Here is a 19,631-nt window from a genome sequence, read left to right as displayed (position 1 = left end):
CTTCCTGCCTCCTCGTCCCTTTGGAGTCATTTTTCAGAGGAATGACAATAAATCACTTTAGAGTTATTAGCTACTCAGGCAAAAATATTAGCTTGGCAACATCACTGAAAAGGTAGTTCTATTATGACATGCAAACTTGACTAGATGTGCCCTATGCAAAGGAACAGATATTCTTCCCAAATAAAGCATGGGGTGGGAAAAAAATAAACTCTGTGAGAATCTTTCTTAACCTCAGGTAGTGGCCAGTCAGTGGTAACTGTACCACTTTGCTTCCAAGTATGCAAACTGATTAGGCTGAATTTCAAACTCAGAAGCAGAGTGGCCAGTTTAGTATAGCTCTTCAAATCAGTTTATAGATCATCAAAATACTGTACTCTCATGAGTGGCAAACTGGGCACAAATGCCATTTGTTTTATAGTAATTTTGCCCTAATTTACCCTCTTTCAAGAAAACTGTTGCTATGTCAGGAGCAAGTGATTTACAGACTACACTGTTTAAATACACTCAGCCTTAAACATTACCCAAATAGCTAATCACTGAAGGATGTCCACTTGAACATTTTCAACGGCATGTTTACATGCAAGGAAACCTCACACTCTCTGTTGGTTGTTGAATTCAAGCACACAGTTTCTGGAGATAAGCTGAAGCCTATCAGACAGGATACTGTGGCAGCTGAAGGCAGCGTGATTATAAACTGATTCGGTGGAGACCTGCCAGGTCAGCCATCTGTCCAAACCCGGGGCTCTCTCCTTTTCCACAATCCCAGGAGCTGTACAAACACTGGCAACCAGGGAACAAAATGAAACCTGGGCTGTGCAAACAGGAACTTTTTGAAGTATTTCTACTTTGAATTTCTTCCGTGTTTGCACAGTTGGGATTTTTTTTTTGCCCCATCTTTGATTGTGTTGACATCCACTTCCTGGAAAGTGCACCAGAAAACTTCACTTAAACATTTCACCACCTAATCTCCCTATGACTTGATGGTGTTAACAAGGATTGCCTCGAAAAACAGTTGTTTTCTCCCATTGCTCTCGGGACTGGAAATGAACAGGCATCGTTTTTCTGAGGCTGTTGAATCTTCTGCCTACGCCTGTGCCATTTCAGTGGGGTTTCCCAAAGAGCAGTCATTTGTAAGGAAGCTGTTTCTTCTGTGCTAAACACAACAGGGAGCATTGAAGAGGGAAGGAACTTTTCAAGTGTGAACAATCATAAATAATCTAACAGCAAAACCCTTTGACCGGTTCTTATATTACAGGGCACATTAACAAGCAAAAATATTAAATATCCATCCCATTTGGGAAATGATTAGGCACTTGAGGCCATCTCAGTGACACCAAAGAAATTGAAAATGTTTCCTAAGGGGTGTTTTAAAGTGGTATTCACTGATGTTCCTTTTGTTTTTAGGAATAACATCTGGGAGTACATTCAACACAATTTGTGTCCATTAATTCTGTTGTTCTTTCTTTCCCTACCTGTCATATCGGTGGAGTCCATTTTGCGATTTAATAAGATAAAGTGAGCGGAAAGGAAAGGAGCCAGCCCATCCAAGGTCAGAAGCACCGGGAGCCTACAGGCTCCGGTCAAGAACCCCCACATTGTGGACTCTGGGGGCCAGACCAGATGAAACGGCTGAAAGTCTATGGGAGAGAGCTGAAATAACTGACAGCTTTTATCACAGTTTTCCTACATGGTGTATGGATTCTCTATCTTTTCTTGTTTTAGAAAACAAGTTCAACTTTTCAACAGTAGGCTCGCTACACAGAAAACCAGACCTTAACATTGGAACCGTAGAATAACTTCGTTGCATTTAGAAATGCCTCTTCCTTCCCTGCCTATTCCCTTTTCGATCAACCCCTTGTCAGAGCTACCAAAAAATCACTGTTGCTTTTAATTCTGCCTCAGACATACCTCCTGCAGATTGGCTAAAATTCATTTGGCTTAAATGATTTCACTTTAACTCCCCAAAAGGCAAGGCTCATGGAAATGGGCCATGGGTCTGGTGTATGACCTGGAAACAGGTGGGGGTAATTTCTCTGGAGGTTCACTACCACATTTTAGTAGCTAAAACTGGTTTCTTCTGGGGTTTGACAGGCCATTATATAATGATTTACCTATGGTTTTTGTTATGCTATATTCATAAACTACACTGCTATAAGATGGAAAAATATCATTTACAAAAGGCATGATAAATACCAGTTTCAGCAATGAAACTCAGTGAAGCATGCCTGCAGTACAATATCTACAGTAGGGGTTCTCAAATAGGGATCCCTAGAGGGGTGACATTCAGGTAGGCATAAATGGTGCATGTAGAAGACCCATTTTTAATTCTACTTATATAATGTTATTATCAGGTGCCATGATTAGCAACAATTGTCTTTAGCTTAAGCTGCAGCCAGACAAGAGGAAAGGATACCAACATCAGGATTGCCCACTATCTGGAAATTCTTGCAGTTGAGATGCTGCAGCGAACATTGGAAACACTGGAGCAACCAGGCCCGTTGCAGCTGCCACTGGAGTAGCTGAGACATCGCACCTGCTGATGGAAGCTTTGGAGCAGCTGTGCCTGCTGCTTTCTCTTTAGCTTAAAAACTGCAGCCAGAGATTAGGAAGGGACACCCAACATCAGGACTGAGCGCTATCTGGAGATTCTTGCAGCTGAGATGCTCCAGCTGCCTACCGCAGCTACATCAGAAGCTCTGGGGCAGCTGAGATGCTGCAGCTGCGGACAGAAAGTTTGGAGCAGCTGCACCTGCTGGAAGGGCCATCAGGAGCAGCTCAGATGTCAGAGCTGCCAGCAGAAACACTGGAGCAGCTGTCGTCAGACCAGATCAGATGCCTCAGCTGCTGGGAGAAACTCTGGAGCAGCTGTACCCACTGCAGCTGCCATAGTAAGCGCTGGAGAATCTATGCTCGCTACAGCTGCTGAGAAAGGGACTGGTGAAGTAGCAGCACTCTGAAGATCACAGCCACTGCTACAGTGATCATGGATGACAAAGTACTCTTCTGGGCTCCATGGACACAACCAACATTAGTTCATATTTCTGAAGAGTTTGTGAATTTATTGAAAATGGGCAAACACAGTGTCCCTGCTCTGGCATTTTGGTAAGCATGGTGACATGAATTTATGGAAGGTTGAAAATCCCAATTGACACTTGAATAAGAAATGTCAGAGGTTTGACTAACGGACATCAATAGCAGCTTCCTGAGGTAGATGAAAGCTTTCATGGATTCTAAAGATGGATTTTCTTTGGGATCTCTAGTCCCCAAAACACTTTTTATATAATGACTTTAAAATATGATTTTGGAACTTTAGTATAACCATCAGACTTAGACAATTTATTTTAAAATTAAGCAGCATTGCCTAGTGGTAAGAGCCTGGGCCTGGCAGTCAGGAGACCTGGGCTCTGGGTTCTAATTCCAACTCTGCCTCTTTCCTGCTGTGTGACCTTGGGAGAGGGACTTGATTTATCTGTGCTTCAGTTTGCTCATCTGTAAGACGGGGATTCCATACCTGTTCTCCTACCTACTTAGACTGGAAGCCCCGTGTGGTTCAGACCTGATTATTTTGTATCTACTCCATTGCTTACAAATATCTCTATTACTCAAAGTAGAACAACAGGAGAAATTATTTGGTTTAATCCAATGGTAAGTTTTGAGTACTAGAATACTTAGCTGGAGTACATGTGGTGAGGTGGCAGTTGGAAAGTTATCAAAAGGGAAGAATAGAATCACAGAATGACTCATGGAAGAGATGATATTTCAGATGTTTTTTTAAAATAGGTAGAGCTGTAATGAGACCTGAACTGAGAAGGAATCTCAGGGAGGGCAAAATACATGAGCCAGTGGCCAACAAGGGAAAAAAAGATGTGAAAAAGACACAGTAAGGAAGTTAGCTTAAAAGGAATGGAGAGTGTGAGCTGGGCTATGGACCAGAAAAATGAGTCCAATTAGCAAGGAGAAACCTGATGGTGTTAATTATGGAAAAGTAATGTATTTCATACTTTAGGATTAAGAGAAAGTAGGAGCAGCAGTAGCAATATTTATCAATCATCTACTGTGTACAGAGCACCATACTAAATGCTGGGATAGACTATTTGAGTGTGAATTAGACACAGGTCCAAATATGACTTTAGGGGGAGGAGGTAAGGGGAAGGCTCAGACACAGATATACTGGGAGTAATGAAACACTAAAACCTTGAGACAGCATAAGGAATAAGGACACTGACCCAGTGCACAAAATAAGAATAAGTTGGTGGGGAGCTGTGGCTAGAGGAGCAGAATTTCCCCTTACGATTCAGTTTTCAGCAAAGGCTACCTCGCCACTAGCTTCTCCAAGTTATATGAGCTCTCGTGCTGCTGCACGACATCCTCAACCCAAACACACAAAAAAACCGCAAACCATACCTGTTTGGAAAGGACTTTCATGTGTCCAACACTGCCCCTGCAATAAGCTTCAAGTATCACACCAAATTGCACAGAAATGGCAGGAATGTGCACTTCTGATCTAAAGACAAAAGGGAAGAAGAGTTCATTTACCTAGGTACTTTAATTTGACACTTTGGAAAGTAATGGAAAAGGGATGGAGACAGTATTTACTTTTGTTGTTACTGCGAAATTAGTTATGACAGGGTTTAAGATATCCAGACAAGTTCTCTACATGCAGGATTTGACACTGCTAAGGGAAGGCCTGGAGCACAGTGTCTTTCCTTGAATAATGTGTAATACTGCTGAAATCTGAAGGAAAGACTGGAATGGCAGCTATCAAGTAAGTGGAGGAAACGCTGGGAGGGATTTTCAATACTGCACTATTACTTGTGGCTTTGTGGAAAGAGCTTGGGCTTGGAGTCAGAGGACGTGGGTTCTAATCCCCACTCTGCAACTTGTCTGCTGTGTGACCTAGGGCAAGTCACTTCTCTTTGCCTCAGTTACCTCATCTGTAAAATGGGGATTAAAAGTGTGAGCCCCACATGGGACAACCTGAGGACCCTGATTCTACCCCAGTGCTTAGAACAGTGCTTGGCACATAGTAAGCGCTTAACAAATACCATTATTATTATTTTTATTACTCAGATTGATTTTTCCATAAGAAAGTTCACCAAATGAAAAACCAACTCTCCATTCCCCTTCCACATGGTTGTTTCAACAAAACATTAAGGTCAGTCAAAGGACAAATGCAAAACTGTATTTTCCAATTAACAGAGTATTAGGACAAAACAAAAAAATGTCTAGTTGCCTAAGAACAGAATTGACAGATTACATCAGGCAAGAGAGGATGTAGCTTAATTTGTTGTTGATTTCATCATCATCTATGAATGTGAAGAAAGAATCTAACTTACCAAATGGAGAGAACTGAGCTCAGCTTAATTAATGGCAAGTGAGTTGAAAGTGAATATGAGCTATTGTGTGCCGCTTAAATTAGTTAGAACTTTTCCTCCCAGGATGTTGAACAGCTCAGTCCTGCCAAGAGCCTCATTAAGCACAAACTAATTTTACCTAGTTAGTGCTAGATGAGCAGCCTCATCTATACTATGTAAGGAATTGCTAGGTCCTATGTCTAGGCAGAAGCTTTCTCTTATCCTGTCCTACTCTTTTTTTAAAAAAAAAAAATGGTATTTGTTAAGAGCTTACTATATGCCAGGCACTCTTCTAAGCAATGGAGTAGATACCAGATAATCGGGTTGGACACAGTCCCTGTCCTACATAATAATAGTAATAATTATGATATTTGTTAAATGCTTACTATGTGCCAGGCACTGTACTAAGAGCTGGGGTGGATACAAGCAAGTGAGGTTGGACAGAGTCTTTGTCCACGTGGGGCTCATAATCTCAATCCACATTTTAAAAATGAGCTGAGGCACAGAGAAGTAAAGTGATTTACTCAAAGTCACACAGCAGATAAGTGGCAGAGCTGAGATTAGAACCCATGACTTTTTGATTCCCAGGGCCGTGCTCTATCCAATACGCTATGTTTCTCTTCCTCTTCTTTGCCTTCTTCAATCATTGGTACTTGTTGAATGCGTACTGTGTGCAGTGTACTTTACTAAGTACTGCTCTGCTACTTTCCTCAGAGATTCAGGAGTTTGAGGTGCTCTGCGGACAGCAAAATGGGACTCTGCTCCCTCCGATTTACCAAGTGAAAGGGGGAAGGGGTTGATAGTTCTCAATAGCGAGAACTAAAAAACACTTGGGTTTATTTTTTAAAAAATTTCCTTGCTGCTCCTTCTTCAATTTGGACATTTCATTCTTATCCATATAGTGTTGCCTTTTCTTTAGTAAAATGCTTGGAAACACCTCTATGTGCCTCTCTCTGGAGCAGCATTGCCTAGTGGCCAAAGCTCAGGCCTGGAAGTCCAAAGTCCTAGGTTCTAATCCCGGCACTGCCACTTTCCTGCTGTGCGACTTTGGGCAAGGCATGTAACTAGCCTGTACCTCAGTTTGTTCATGTCCTAAAATGTGATTTCAATGTTTGTTCTCCCCCTTTACTTAGATTGCAAGTCTGTATGAGACAGGAACTGTGTCTGATCTTATTATCTGGTATCTACCTCAGCACTTAAGAACAGGGCTTGACACATAGCAAGGGCTTAACAAATATAATAATAACAATTATTCATTCAATAGTATTTATTGAGCGCTTACTATGTGCAGAGCACTGTACTAAGCGCTTGGGATGAACAACAAGTCGGCAACAGAACACACAGATGGAGAAGCCGAGGCCTTGAGAGCCAACCAGAGAGCACCCACACTGCTTGCTGACCGCCACCACTCAGGGTCTGCTGCCAGAACCACCAGTGCCCTGATGGGGCAGGTCTGGGCCCAACTTCGAAACCTGCTGCCCTCCTGTCCATATGATGGGACTGAACTGTTCTCAGTTATCACCTCACCCAGGCCAAGGCAGGAGCCTAGAATGGCAGCAGGAAGCTACTAATCCCTTAAACGTCTTCCCCGGCTGTGGCTGAATTACTGTGCCTCTGGAGTTTGCAAGACTGGAAGCAGGCCCACAACTTTCAACGGTGGCCCTCCTCAGAGGCAAGTTTCAGAGCCAAGAGGTGGTGGAAGGGACAGAGGAAGGAGAGGCGAGGAAATACAGGGCTCTGTAAGTGGTCAATAAATACGACTGAATGAATGAAAGGGCAAGGGATGAGATAAGTCAAGACTTCCATTCTGTCTTTTACTTGTTGGATTGGGAGAGTGCCTAAATAGTGACTTGTGGGTATGATTTCAGGTGGAGAGGGATTACAGGGAGTAGAAGGTAGAGGGGGCAGAGAGGGCAGCTTAATTGCAATTACTCATGGCAAGCATGCTCCCCACTGCACTCATGTGTATAGGCTTGTCTACCAGAAAGCAGAGCGATTTGAACAAAACTTGGTTATAACCTTCTCAATATTGTGGTCCCTTTACAAATGTGATGATCCATTAAGCAGCTGATGAAGTGATTAATGAAATTTAGAAATATAGCATTTGTATTTTCAGGATGAATGTTGAGTTCTTAATTCAAAGACGCTAGTGCATTGAAGTAAAAACAAATGTAGAAAAGTTTATAGATACAATTCAATTGCAAAATGATGGCTTACCTAAGATGCCAAAATAGAAATTGGCCTATCCTTCTATTAGCTAGTGCTCTTTCTAATAGAAATCTGGAGAGGGCGCAGTCGAGAAAAGGTTCATATTTCAGAACTTGCACAAGTTGCAGAAGATATTGAGAGAGCTCTTCATCGCTAAAAGAAAAAAGATAATTTGAATAAGTTGACTGGTAAACAAAACAAAAATAATGACAGGGACTGGACCATAATTATGGTTACGATAGTAATAAATGTAAGTTCTTGTGATATCCCATTTGACAAAGGGGTTGTGTACTTAGACACAACCAAGAAAGTAAAGGACCTATAATCCTTCCACACACAGAGAGAAATTTGATTTTCATTTCAATCTTACAAAGCTTGGCATATGGGCAAACATCATACAGTTGCTTCCTTATATGAGACCTTCCTTTATAATGCATGTTTTCCATTCTCCTCATAAGTACAATATGCAAACTGTTCTCTTTTTAAGTTTAGCTATCAATGGGGCCCTGTTTCAAAAGCCTCCAAAAAAATATTAGCTATGATTGTCTAATAATGTGTGACACAAAAATTGCGCTTTGGAGGCATCAAGTTAGCAGGGGTGAATAGAAAAATTACTTGTTTACATTTCAAGGTCATAATATGTAGTTAATAATTTATTTCAATGTTAAAATAATCTCTATTTAATATGCCTAGAATTCAAGGATAAAGAGCAATCATGTTGCAGATGACAACAGCCGATTTATCATAGAACCACATCTATTAAATGCCATAATACTCTCTCTACAAACCCTGTTATCTCACAGAAAACATCAAATATCTCATTCTTCTGGACCTTATTAGAGAGATGTTTCACTATCCTAAGGGAAAATTACAAACAGGAAAAATTAGCTCAGAAAAATTCATTTGAGCTATTTGGGTGGTCTTTCAGGATTCTCATAATATTTGACTCCTCACTTCCTTTTCTCCCATCTCCAAAGGCCACCCAACTAGGGGCACATACCTCAGTTTCGACACACAATAATTGGGATCGCTTATGGCTTAACACGTTGCTACCCTTTTCCCTGTAAATGCATAAACTCCGATTTATATGTACCAGGGAAAGTTTTGCTAGATTACCTTCCACCTGAGTATCTGCACGTGGCTTTTACATTCAGAGTTAAGGACAGACACTTCTCTGATCTCTTTATAATTCTGGGTTTCTTCCTTTTTACAAGAATTTAGTTTACAAGCATTCTAAGTTTAATGCATTTCAGAAAAACACTAAAAGTATAGGTACCTCATTTGTTTCAAGCATCCCACTGCATACTCTCTCACATACTGGTCTGGGTAATTAAAATCCAGCAACTCCAAGGCTTCTCTAGGAGGAAGTTTAGGCCATATCTGAAGAAGAGCCTGAAGCTGTTAAAAAATAGACAATAGTTAGGTCCTGAGGTGTAAGAAATGGAAGAAGTATGGATTTTTTTTTTCTCTCCGTGAGAAGAGAAATTTTGTTTCATCATCCAAAATGCCAAAATAAAGTTCCAACATGATTTCTATTGCCGATTCCACAACTGAAAGCAGAACTCTTTATTCCGTTTTCTGCAACAAAGTCAAAGGGTAGTTAAAAAACAAGCCAAGAACTTATTACTATAATTAAACTACATCTTGGTTCATTGAGCTTTCATAAAAATAACAAAAATGAAAAACAGATTTTAGGGAAAGGAAAATGGTAAGCATTAAAATGTCCAATATAGCTGTTCATTTGTTGGGGTTCAATATTTGTTCTATATATTAATTTGCATTAAAATCATTTGAAAAAATGGGGCTTTAAATCTTCTATAACTCTAACAACCTACTGTTAAACCTAGAGTTAAAGTTGCTGGAAATTTACCTTATTTTCTAATTATTCTTCAGGTGACAAGAAAACCTCATCTAATATGAAGTAATAGTAATGAAAAGTGAATGGTACCAAGCTATTTATTTTTCTTCTGGAGAAAGCAACAATGATAATAATCAGCTTTTGCTTATCATAATAAACCAAACATTACAAGTCAGTTACTAAACCTACTAGAGGAAATTGATACCATAAAACTCTTTTACTATCAGGTGAGAAACAAATTTTTTTTCCCTCTGGTTTAGGAGAAAATCTATTCAGATAAGAATATGCTTTATCATTTTAAGAGTTTGCATCAGCATAAAAATGCTTCACTTGCAAGATCTTCATTTCATTTAGTGAAGCTATAGGTGTGTTTCCTTCAGATCAGTGTGACCGACTACACTAGATAGAATGTCCACCTGATTCCCATGGGATTGGGAGTCAGAGGATCTGGGTTCTAAGCCCGGCTCCACTCCATACCTGCTGTGTGACCCTAGGGTAAGTCACTTCAGCTCTCTATGCCTCAGCTCCCTCATCTGCAAAATGGACATTTTCAATACCTGTTTTCCCTCCTACAGTCCCAGGTGAAACCTGATTACCTTATCTTGCATTTACCGCAGTTCTTAGAACAGCGTTTGGCACATAGCAAGCACTTAGCAAATATTACAACTATTATCATTGTCTCTGACTTGGGAAAACTGCCAGCGTACCCTTTAAGAGCACTGGACTTGATTCAATGCAAGTAGGGAATATCCTGCTCGCCTTTAGGAAACAAATCAATTCTTCCAGGCCTCTAGGGGTCCACACAGTACATTACAATTCCAGTCAAATCAAGGAGCCAAACAGGAGGAGGCACTCAACTCCAACTCCTTCATTAGTCTTCTGTGTGACCTTAGGCAAGTCACTTCACTTCTCTGTGCCTCAGTTACCTCATCTGTAAAATGAGAACTAAGACTGTAAGCCTCATGTAGGATATGAACTGTGTCTAACATGATTACTTTGTATCTACCCCAGTGCTTAGAACAGTGCCTGGCACTTAGAGAGCGCTTAACAAATACCATTAAAAAAAAATACTATTGGTAGTTCTGCAGGCAGAAAATGACAAAAATCAATGGAAAGTTTGAGCAAAGCTGTGCTTTCGTGGTATCCTAGCCTCATCTCTGAAAGCTGAATGACCTCAGTGCAAATGGCGAGGTGGGTACTAGTGTTGGGGAATCTTACAGATGGCAACACAAGACTGGTGTGATTGAATGGTACAGGGGCAAGGAGGAAGGAGGAGTAAAAAGTTACACTGACCCAAATTCAGACAAGGATGGACTACTGCCAGAATAAGCACTGTTGGTTTTACAAGAATAAAGGCCAGAAACCTGACCATTGCATGCGGATGATGATAAAATAATAATAATAATAGTATTTGTTAAGGACTTATTATATGCCAAACACTGTACTAAGCATGGTCAGACAGAGCTCCTGTCCCACATGAGGCTCACAGTCTAAGTAGGGGGGAGAACAGGTACTGATAATTATGGTATGGTATTTGTTATGCACTTACTATTTACCAAGCACTGTTAAGTGCTGGGGTCCCTGTCCCATATGGGGTTCACAGTCTCAATCTCCGTTTTACAGATGAGTTAACTGCGACCGAGAAAAGTGAAGTGACTCGCCCAAGGTCACACAGCAAACAAGTGGTGGAGTCAGAATTAAAACCATGACCTTCTGATTCACAGGCCTGTGGTCTATCAAGTATGCCGTGCTGGTTCTCGACTCCTCATTTTGCAGATGAAGGAAATGAGGCAAAGAGAAGTTAAGTGACTTGCATATGGTCACACAACTAGTAAGTGGTGGAGCCAGGACCTCTGACTCCCAGGAATGTGCTCTTTCCAATACACCATGCTGCAACTCTAGTCACTTCTCCTTCAAGGGGCCTTCCCCAGTCAAGCCCTCCTTTCCCCAACTCCCTCTCCCTTCTGTGTCATTTATGCATTTGAATCTATACTCTTTGGACAATTGGCATTCACCCCACCCTCAACCTACAGCACATATTCATATCCAGTGTTCTGCACACAGTAAGGGCTCAATAAATACTACTGAATGAATGAATGTATGAATAATTTATTTACATTAATGTCTGTCTCCACTGTAGACTGAAAGCTCCTTGGGGGCAAGGGATGTGTTTATTAACTCTTTTGGACTGAACTCTCCTGAGTTTAGTACAATGCTCAATACAAAATAAGTGCTCAAAAACTAATCCATGGCATTATTCCAATCCAAGAAGCTAAGTTTTAAGCTGATTGGGACTGTGCACATTGAAATCCCATTCTGTTCCGCCTCATTCACCTCATCCACGCGCCCTGACGATATTGGCTAGTGATATGGAGGATTGTTTCTTTATGGCTCTTCTCTGCACTAATATTTGGCAATTGTCTTTGTGAGCAGTTTGTTTATAATGTTGGATTTATGTGTCAAGAGTTCTTCAAACTAAACAAAGCAGCATTTCAGTACTGTGCAACTGAGAAACTTGAAAAATTCTGAACAGGCTATTACCGTTAGTCACACACACCATAAAAACTACACATCTTCTTGGAGTAAAAAAAAAAATAGGGTAAATGAGTAGAAAGCACACTAGGCAATCATTTTGAGGAAAGGGCATTTGGAATGCTGAGTTTAGGTCTTAATCATCTCCTTTTAATCAGTGTCTTCGTGGGACTCTCTGTTCGAGGAAATGCAGAAGGCTCCAAGAGGTTGAGTGGCAGGGGCTCTATTTCAATTTCACACTGCCGTGAAGACCTGGTTTCCTTTACAGCCAATCAATTCCTTTCCAAGCCTACACCTGTGCTTATGGTCTGCTTTTGTGGGACAGGGCAGTGTGCTGAGCAGCTGGACACTGAGTAGGTTTTAAGTCTGAGTATGATGTTGGACAAATATTTCCACTGGGCCATTGTTTAACAAACTGTATGATGGGATTTTTTTTAATATTTGTTAAACACTATGTGCCAGGCACTGTACTAAACGCTGGTGTATAATAATAATAATAATAATAATAATAATGTTGGTATTTGTTAGGCGCTTACTATGTGCCGAGCACTGTTCTAAGAGCTGGGGTAGACACAGGGGGAATCAGGTTGTCCCACGTGGGGCTCACAGTCTTAATCCCCACTTTACAGATGAGGTAACTGAGGCCCCGAGAAGTTAAGTGACTTGCCCAAAGTCACACAACTGACAAGTGGCCGAGCTGCGATTCGAACCCATGACCTCTGACTCCAAAGCCCATGCTCTTTCCACTGAGCCACGCTGCTTCCTATATACAAGATAATCGGGTTGGACACGGTCCCTGTCCCACATATATAACGGAGACACAGAAAAGTTAAGTGACTTGCTCAAAGTCACACAAGAGACAAGCGGCGAAGCCAGGACTAGCACCCAGGCCCGTGCTCTATCCACTAGGCCATGCTGATTTCCCTACTTGTAATTAATCAATCAATAGTATTTATTGAGCAGTTTCTATGTGCAGAACATTGTACTAGGTGCATTGGGAGAGTACAATGCAACAAAGCTGGTAGAAACAATCCTTTCCCACAAGAAGTTTAGAGCCTAGAGGGGGAGGCAGATATTTCAATAAATTGAGTGCCGGGGATGGGGGGGCTGAAGCAGGGGTGACTAACAAGTGCTTAAAGGGTACAGACCCAATTGCATATCGGAGCTGTATCTATTATTTCATTATTCATTCACTATTTCATCCTGACCTATCTGTACTATTTCCTATGTTCGTGTTCTTCTTCTTGCTCCCCGTCTTGGTAAATTAATTATTCTCCATCTGTCCGCTCCTTTAATTAGTTCCTTTGTGGCAAGATGTATATCCTAAGCCCTTGGGAGAGTACCTCACATACAGTAGGCATTCAGTAAATAAATCCCAGTGATGGATTTTACATCTGATTACTCAATTATTTATTTTGACCCTACTAGTGTTAATATTTTTGTGTTCCCCATTACAGTGTATGTTCCTTGAGGTAGGGAAGCAGCATGGCCTAGTTGATAGAGCATGGGCCTAGGAGTCAGATGGACCTGGTTTCCAATCCCAGCTCTGTCGCTTGTCTGCTTTATGACCTTGGGTAAGTCACTTCACTTCTCTGTGCCACAGTTACCTCATCTGTAAAATGGGGACTAAGACAGTGAGTTACCTCATCTGTAAAATAGCGATTAACACCGTGAGCCCCATGTGGGACAAGGACTGTGTCCACCCAATCATCTTTTTTCTACCCCTCACTTAAGTACAGTGCCTGGCATATAGTAACTGCTTAACAAATACCACAATTATTATTATTATTCTTTATTCTTTACTTCCCAAGTACCTAGTGCCATCCACGGCACCAAGTGGGTACTTAGTAAATGCTACTACTACTATCCCTAATATGCCCCATGTGGGACAAGGACTGTGTCCACCCAATCATCTTTTTTCTACCCCTCACTTAAGTACAGTGCCTGGCATATAGTAACTGCTTAACAAATACCACAATTATTATTATTATTCTTTATTCTTTACTTCCCAAGTACCTAGTGCCATCCACGGCACCAAGTGGGTACTTAGTAAATGCTACTACTACTATCCCTAATATTATTTTCTGCCAACTATTTAACTCAATAAGGTATTTTTTGAGAAAAGTGGATAGCATCTTTAAGCTCCACAAAAAAGACACAAAATATTAATGATAACAGGGGTATTTATTAAGCACTATGTACCAAGTCCTGGGGTAGATACAAGATAATGAGGTTGGACACAGTCCAGTTCTTAAAGGTGAAGCTCATAGTCTAAGTAGGTGGGAGAACAGTTCTTTGAATATAATGAATGAATTTTTATAGCACTTGGACTTTCTGATTTTATAAATTCTGATTTTTTTTAAATGAGCTGTTAAAAACTTAGAGCACAGAAGACTTTGTGAAGAGCAAATAGTCCCAGATCAATATACAGCACAATATATTATGGGTACTAGGGGAAAAGGACTCTAACCTTCTGACAATTTTGTCGACAAGTACGCTAAAGTACTTTTTGAAAGGTATGAACGTTTAGTTGGTTTTTTATTTGGGCACATAGACTGTAAGGGTGATTTCACACTGAAGGAGAATAACAAGGAAGGATAAATTAACTCTTTTCCCAGAGCTCCTTAAGGCTAAGACAAGCAAGTACATTTAGGATAGAACCTAGATCCTGAAGTTCTTTCCTACTCTGATAGTCTGATTAAATAATAAACTGTTCATGCAAGTGATTAAGCAGGGCAACAAACCTCTATAATACCTCTTTTTGGGACACAAGATGACGATAAATACTACTTCGATTAACCTCTAATTTAATACATGGTTCAGTTAAGCCTTTGGCATTGCAAGCCCAATTAAAATTGAATATACTAAATACCTGGTTCTTCAGGCCTTTGTGCACTGGTCTTGAGACCATATGGGAATGTGCATAATTTGCTCTTGTCTACTAGAATTGGAATCTATTGCAGTAGACGGAAAGCTGGGCAGAATTCCAACCAAAATATTGAAATCTATTCTTTTCTACCTCGTTTAGAATTGCACAGCAAACTGAAACAGGAGATCTATAGATTTTTTTTTTCTATACAAAGTTACAAACAACATTGTTCCACAGTTCAGTTTTAAATGTGCCTCTGTTGCTGGATCCCTTCCACTCTACAGGAGAACTTTAAATTATGTTTACCTCAGGAAAATAAACATTATTGTTCCCCAGGAACCTGAATTACATATGCTTCCTAATGACCTGAAACCAAATAGTGCAAAATTCCTACTGGCAGTTGATAAAGAAAACTATGAAAATACGTTCCTTCACTCACGCATTGGTTTTACTTTGTAGTACATATCGAGGTAGATCATAATAAATACACCAGACAGGGTTCTACCTGCTCTCTGCACAAAATTCAGATTTAGAATGATACTGGAACTTTAGGAATACAATTCTCTCAGATTCCTTTTTAACGAGGCAAGAAAAGAACTAATTACATAGATAAATCAATGGAATCAAATACACTCTGAAGTTGCACTCAGGTGAACAACGAAATGCGGAACAATGCAAATGTTCAATAAAAATGCAAATGCATGAACTGGAGCTGGTATGGCAAGTTGCAGGAAGACAAAAGCTCTCATTCTCCCTTCAGGGTATGGGACCAACTCTAAAATTCATACCTCTACAGTTTCCTCCATTATTCAATTCATTAATATTTTTCCATAATATCTATATTTTTTCAAATGAGTCAAGAAAAATAAAAAGAAACCCACAGCATTAAAAAAGTAAGCCGGAGTATATTTGGAAAAATGCCATGACATTTTCAAGCTGTCACTATGACCTAAACTGATTCCTTTTCAGCGAGAGTCTAGTCTGGAAGAGAAATAGCGTAAATGAAACACACTTGACATTAACAGTTATTTTGGGGTAGAGTGTGGATATGATGTTTGGCACAGTCCAACAAAACACATCTGTACTGATTTGAACTAATGAGCTTTCAATAAGATTACAGGCATTATAGTTATTTATATGGCTGAAATATATGTTGCTTTAATTTGAGTTTATAATCATGCAACAGCACACTAAAAACACAAAGATGGAAAACTCAACTAAATTAAGTACAGTAGTCTTCAAATATCAGCTAATGAAGTAGGTCAGTTGATGAATATGCATGGCTAATTTTTTTTAGCTTTCAATAAAATTACAGATGAGTTACAGCTATTTATGTGGTTGAAATGTGTTATCCTTTAATTTATTTTTACATTCATGTAGTTGCAGTAAAAACAGGAAGATGGAAAACTCAACTGAATTAAGTACAATAGACTACAAATATAAGTTAATGAAGTTAGTAAGCTAATTAAGTTGTATGGTTCATATTTTTATTGTCCTTCAGCATCCCAAGAGTTCCTGGAATGCTTTTTTTCCTTCAGGATTATCGAATTAGGTACTAAATTCTGTTTTAAGAAATATCATTTCAGTGATGAGCTTCTAGAAATTGCAAATGACTGGATGGTGTTTGAGCTCCTTAAAAATGTCGAGTCAATGGCCCCTCTGATGGCAAAACTTCAGCAGCAGGCAAGCTATAAAACTGCTAAGGGTTTAGGGTTCTGTGTTTTTCCCAAAGTGACAGTAATCAATAATTTTAAATCTCTAGCAATATTAAAAACAACACAAGGAAAATTTATAAGGAAACCTATCTGCCAAGAGCTGAATTTATGGGAGGAGCTCAGTAGCAGGATGTCATTCTTTAAGGAAGCAGCGTGGCTTAGTGGAAAGAGCATGAGCTTGGGAGTCAGAGGTCGTGGTTTCTAATCCCGGCTCTGCCACTTAACTTCTCTGTGTCTCAGTTACCTCATCTGTAAAATGGGGATTAAGACTGTGAGCCCCATGTGGGAAAACCAGATTACCTTGTATCTACCCCAGCACTTAGAACAGTGTTTGGCACATGGTAAGTGCTTAACAAATACCATCATTATTACTATTATTATTTACAGAAATCCCTGGGGGTCTCCGGCATCAATACTACTGTCCTCAGTGGCCTCAAACAAAAAGTGGTGCTTCCTACGTGGATGAGCTACGGGGTTCTAAAATGGTGAATCATCTTAAAAATTTCCAATTAGGAAGTGTTGGTGTTGGAATATGTGAAGGCTGTCAGTATTTCACCCAATAAATATTTCAAGAAACACTGAAAATCTCAACACATTAATTACTTATTCATTCATTCATTCATTCATTCATTCATTCAATCATGTTTATTGAGTGCTTACTGTGTGCAGAGCACTGTGTACTAAGCACTTGGGAGAATACAATATAACAATAACCAGACACATTCTCTGCCCATAATGAGTTTAAAGCCTAGAGGGAGAGACAGACATTAATATAAATAAATTGGAGATATGTACAGAAATGTTATGGGGCTGTCGGCATGGGGGCAGTTGAATACAGGGAGCAAGTCAGAATGATGCAAGAGGGAGTGGAAGAGGAAAGGGGGGCTTAGTCAGGGAAGGCCTCTTGGAGGAGATGTGCCTTCAGTAAGGCTTTGAAGGTTGGGGGCAGTAACTGTCGGACAGATTTGAGGAGGGAGGGCATTCGAAGCCAGAGGCAGGATGTTGAGGGGATGAAGGCGAGAAAAGATCGAGGCACAGTAAGAAGGTTAGCATTAGAGAAGTGAAATGTGTGGGCTGGGCTGTAGTAGGAGAGGAGTGAGGTAGGAGAGGGCAAGTTGATTGAGTGCTTTAAAATTCACCTTAGAATATAAATTCACCTTAGAAAAAAGTTAAATTAAAAAGTTTTTTAAAAAGTTGTTTTTCACCTTTAGATAAGCACTGTATTTCAAAGTACCAGTTTAGTCTGAAGGAAACAGAACCAAATGCAACCCTATGTATATGAAACACACTTTTTATTTGATTTCATTTCTTTCAAACATTCGCCCTCTCAGAAACCTTATATATTCCATTCCTGTCTGACCAGGCTCCACCCCTTCATCAACAATTACAAAGAGGGAGTAATTTTCTATGATACCTCCTCCAGGTGCTTCTGAATATCAATCCCTTCTCCTTCCTTACAATCCCTCTTACTACATTAAGTCCAGGTTTTTCCACAGTGCTAAAATCTTGGGGGAGGGAGGAGAGGGGGTGTACAATGTAGGAAAGCCCAGGAAGCCACATAGCCATTTACATTTTTTAAAAATAGCTATGTTGCATCTCTGTTATTGCACTAGACTATCTTCCTCTGTGTATGTGAAAGCTCTTTTTGTCCTTTGTTTATCCCTGACTAAGAGTTTCTTCTAAACTGAATACTTCCTGGGGCATGGACCAAGTCTTTTAACACACCAATCACTGAGGACTTATTTTCAAGACATGCAATAGGAGGTATGGGGAAGGAGAGGTGAAAACTTCCTGTTGGTTATCGTAACAGTTCCCCCTCATCTTACCTGAGCAACATCTTCAAGTTTATTCCACTTTACCGACAGCAGTAATTTTGGCAATGATTGCGGGAAATTCTCTCTGCAGTCTTGTCGCAAAGTCCAAATGAGATCCATTTCATTTTCACACAGTTGAGAGAGGGGGTCCCTTTCCATGATTTCTTTGAGAACAACGTGAAACTTTTTGCCACCCCGACTCTAAGGAAATCAAAATTTGCAAAATTAAATTCTGTAATGTTAAGCATTGCTGGAGAGAATTCATTCCCCAAAGACAATTTAACTGTTGTGGATATATCATCATCAGGATTAACTGAAAACTTCCTGAGGGCAGAGCACTGTACTAAGTGCTTGGGAGAGTACAATCAATGGAGATGGCGGCCAAGTTCCCAGCCCTCAGTAGAAATCTCTTCCTCCTCCTCTTTCTCCCAACCCCGCAAAAAAAAATTGTGTATATGTGTGTGTGTGTGTGTGTGTGTATACACAATTGTGTATATATATATATATATATATAAAATTGTGTATACATATGCATACATGCATACATATATACATATTTTTATATATATATGCATTTCTTGTAGGGCAGGGAAAGAAGCTTTTGCATTTTTATCAAGGTGGGGCTTGAGAATTTTTAAACTGCCAGTGAAGGAAACATTTAACACTGAACACAAATTATTTGGGAAAGGCATTGTACATCTCGATTAAGGACACTAGGTGGCAATATTGCCTTTTGTTTTATTTAGACTGAGGCACTTCACTTTGCTGGCCAAATAAATTTGGATCAATCCGTAGGTGTTACTGGAACTCAATGGGTTCCCAGTGAAGTCAAAAGAATCTATTGCTTTCACTCACCACAACTGCATAGCAAAAATATCTAAACTGGCCTTGTGATCTCAATCCAGAATGTAAAGGCATCCGTTATCTTTCATTTGGTAGAAACTGAATATGGAAAAAATAAAATCTGCCAATTTCCCTTGTGAATCCTCACAAACCGCCCTCCATCCCCCAAAATCAAGATGACACATTGTACTGTTTGCATTGCTTTCTTTCAGTTTTCTTCATGGACTTGGGAAATTTTTTTTAGAAAGTTACAGGTTTATCCACAACAAAAGTCACCTAAAGTAATAACAAGACAGGGGATGACAAGATGGCTTTCTTTCTGTAACTAAAACCCTTCCAAACAGTGTAACCGTGACTTACAGGATCTGCACTCACCAAGGGCATCGTTTTAAATTGGGTTTCAGGTAAACTTGCAAGGGAACAGAAGTGTGATTAATT

At 40.0% G+C, this 19,631-nt stretch overlaps 1 protein-coding gene across 2 annotated transcripts in view; it reads right to left on the bottom strand.

Annotated features, from left to right (window-relative positions):
- PIK3CB (phosphatidylinositol-4,5-bisphosphate 3-kinase catalytic subunit beta) overlaps window positions 1–19,631 on the bottom strand; it is a 198,494-nt gene that overhangs the window by 27,494 nt on the left and 151,369 nt on the right. For both annotated transcript variants that reach the window (XM_029067136.2, XM_029067146.1), the window contains 4 exons: window positions 18,363–18,551; window positions 8,839–8,960; window positions 7,572–7,715; window positions 4,405–4,504 (listed from right to left, as the gene is read on the bottom strand). In XM_029067136.2, the coding sequence (XP_028922969.1) occupies window positions 4,405–4,504; window positions 7,572–7,715; window positions 8,839–8,960; window positions 18,363–18,551 (555 nt within the window). The remainder of the gene's footprint in view (window positions 1–4,404; window positions 4,505–7,571; window positions 7,716–8,838; window positions 8,961–18,362; window positions 18,552–19,631) is intronic.

The sequence above is a fragment of the Ornithorhynchus anatinus genome, chromosome 1 (genome assembly GCF_004115215.2).
Source record: "Ornithorhynchus anatinus isolate Pmale09 chromosome 1, mOrnAna1.pri.v4, whole genome shotgun sequence".
In the NCBI taxonomy this organism is placed as follows: Eukaryota; Metazoa; Chordata; class Mammalia; order Monotremata; family Ornithorhynchidae; genus Ornithorhynchus; species Ornithorhynchus anatinus.
Note: the sequence above shows the minus strand (reverse complement) of the source record. Positions and strands in the feature narration are given on the sequence as shown.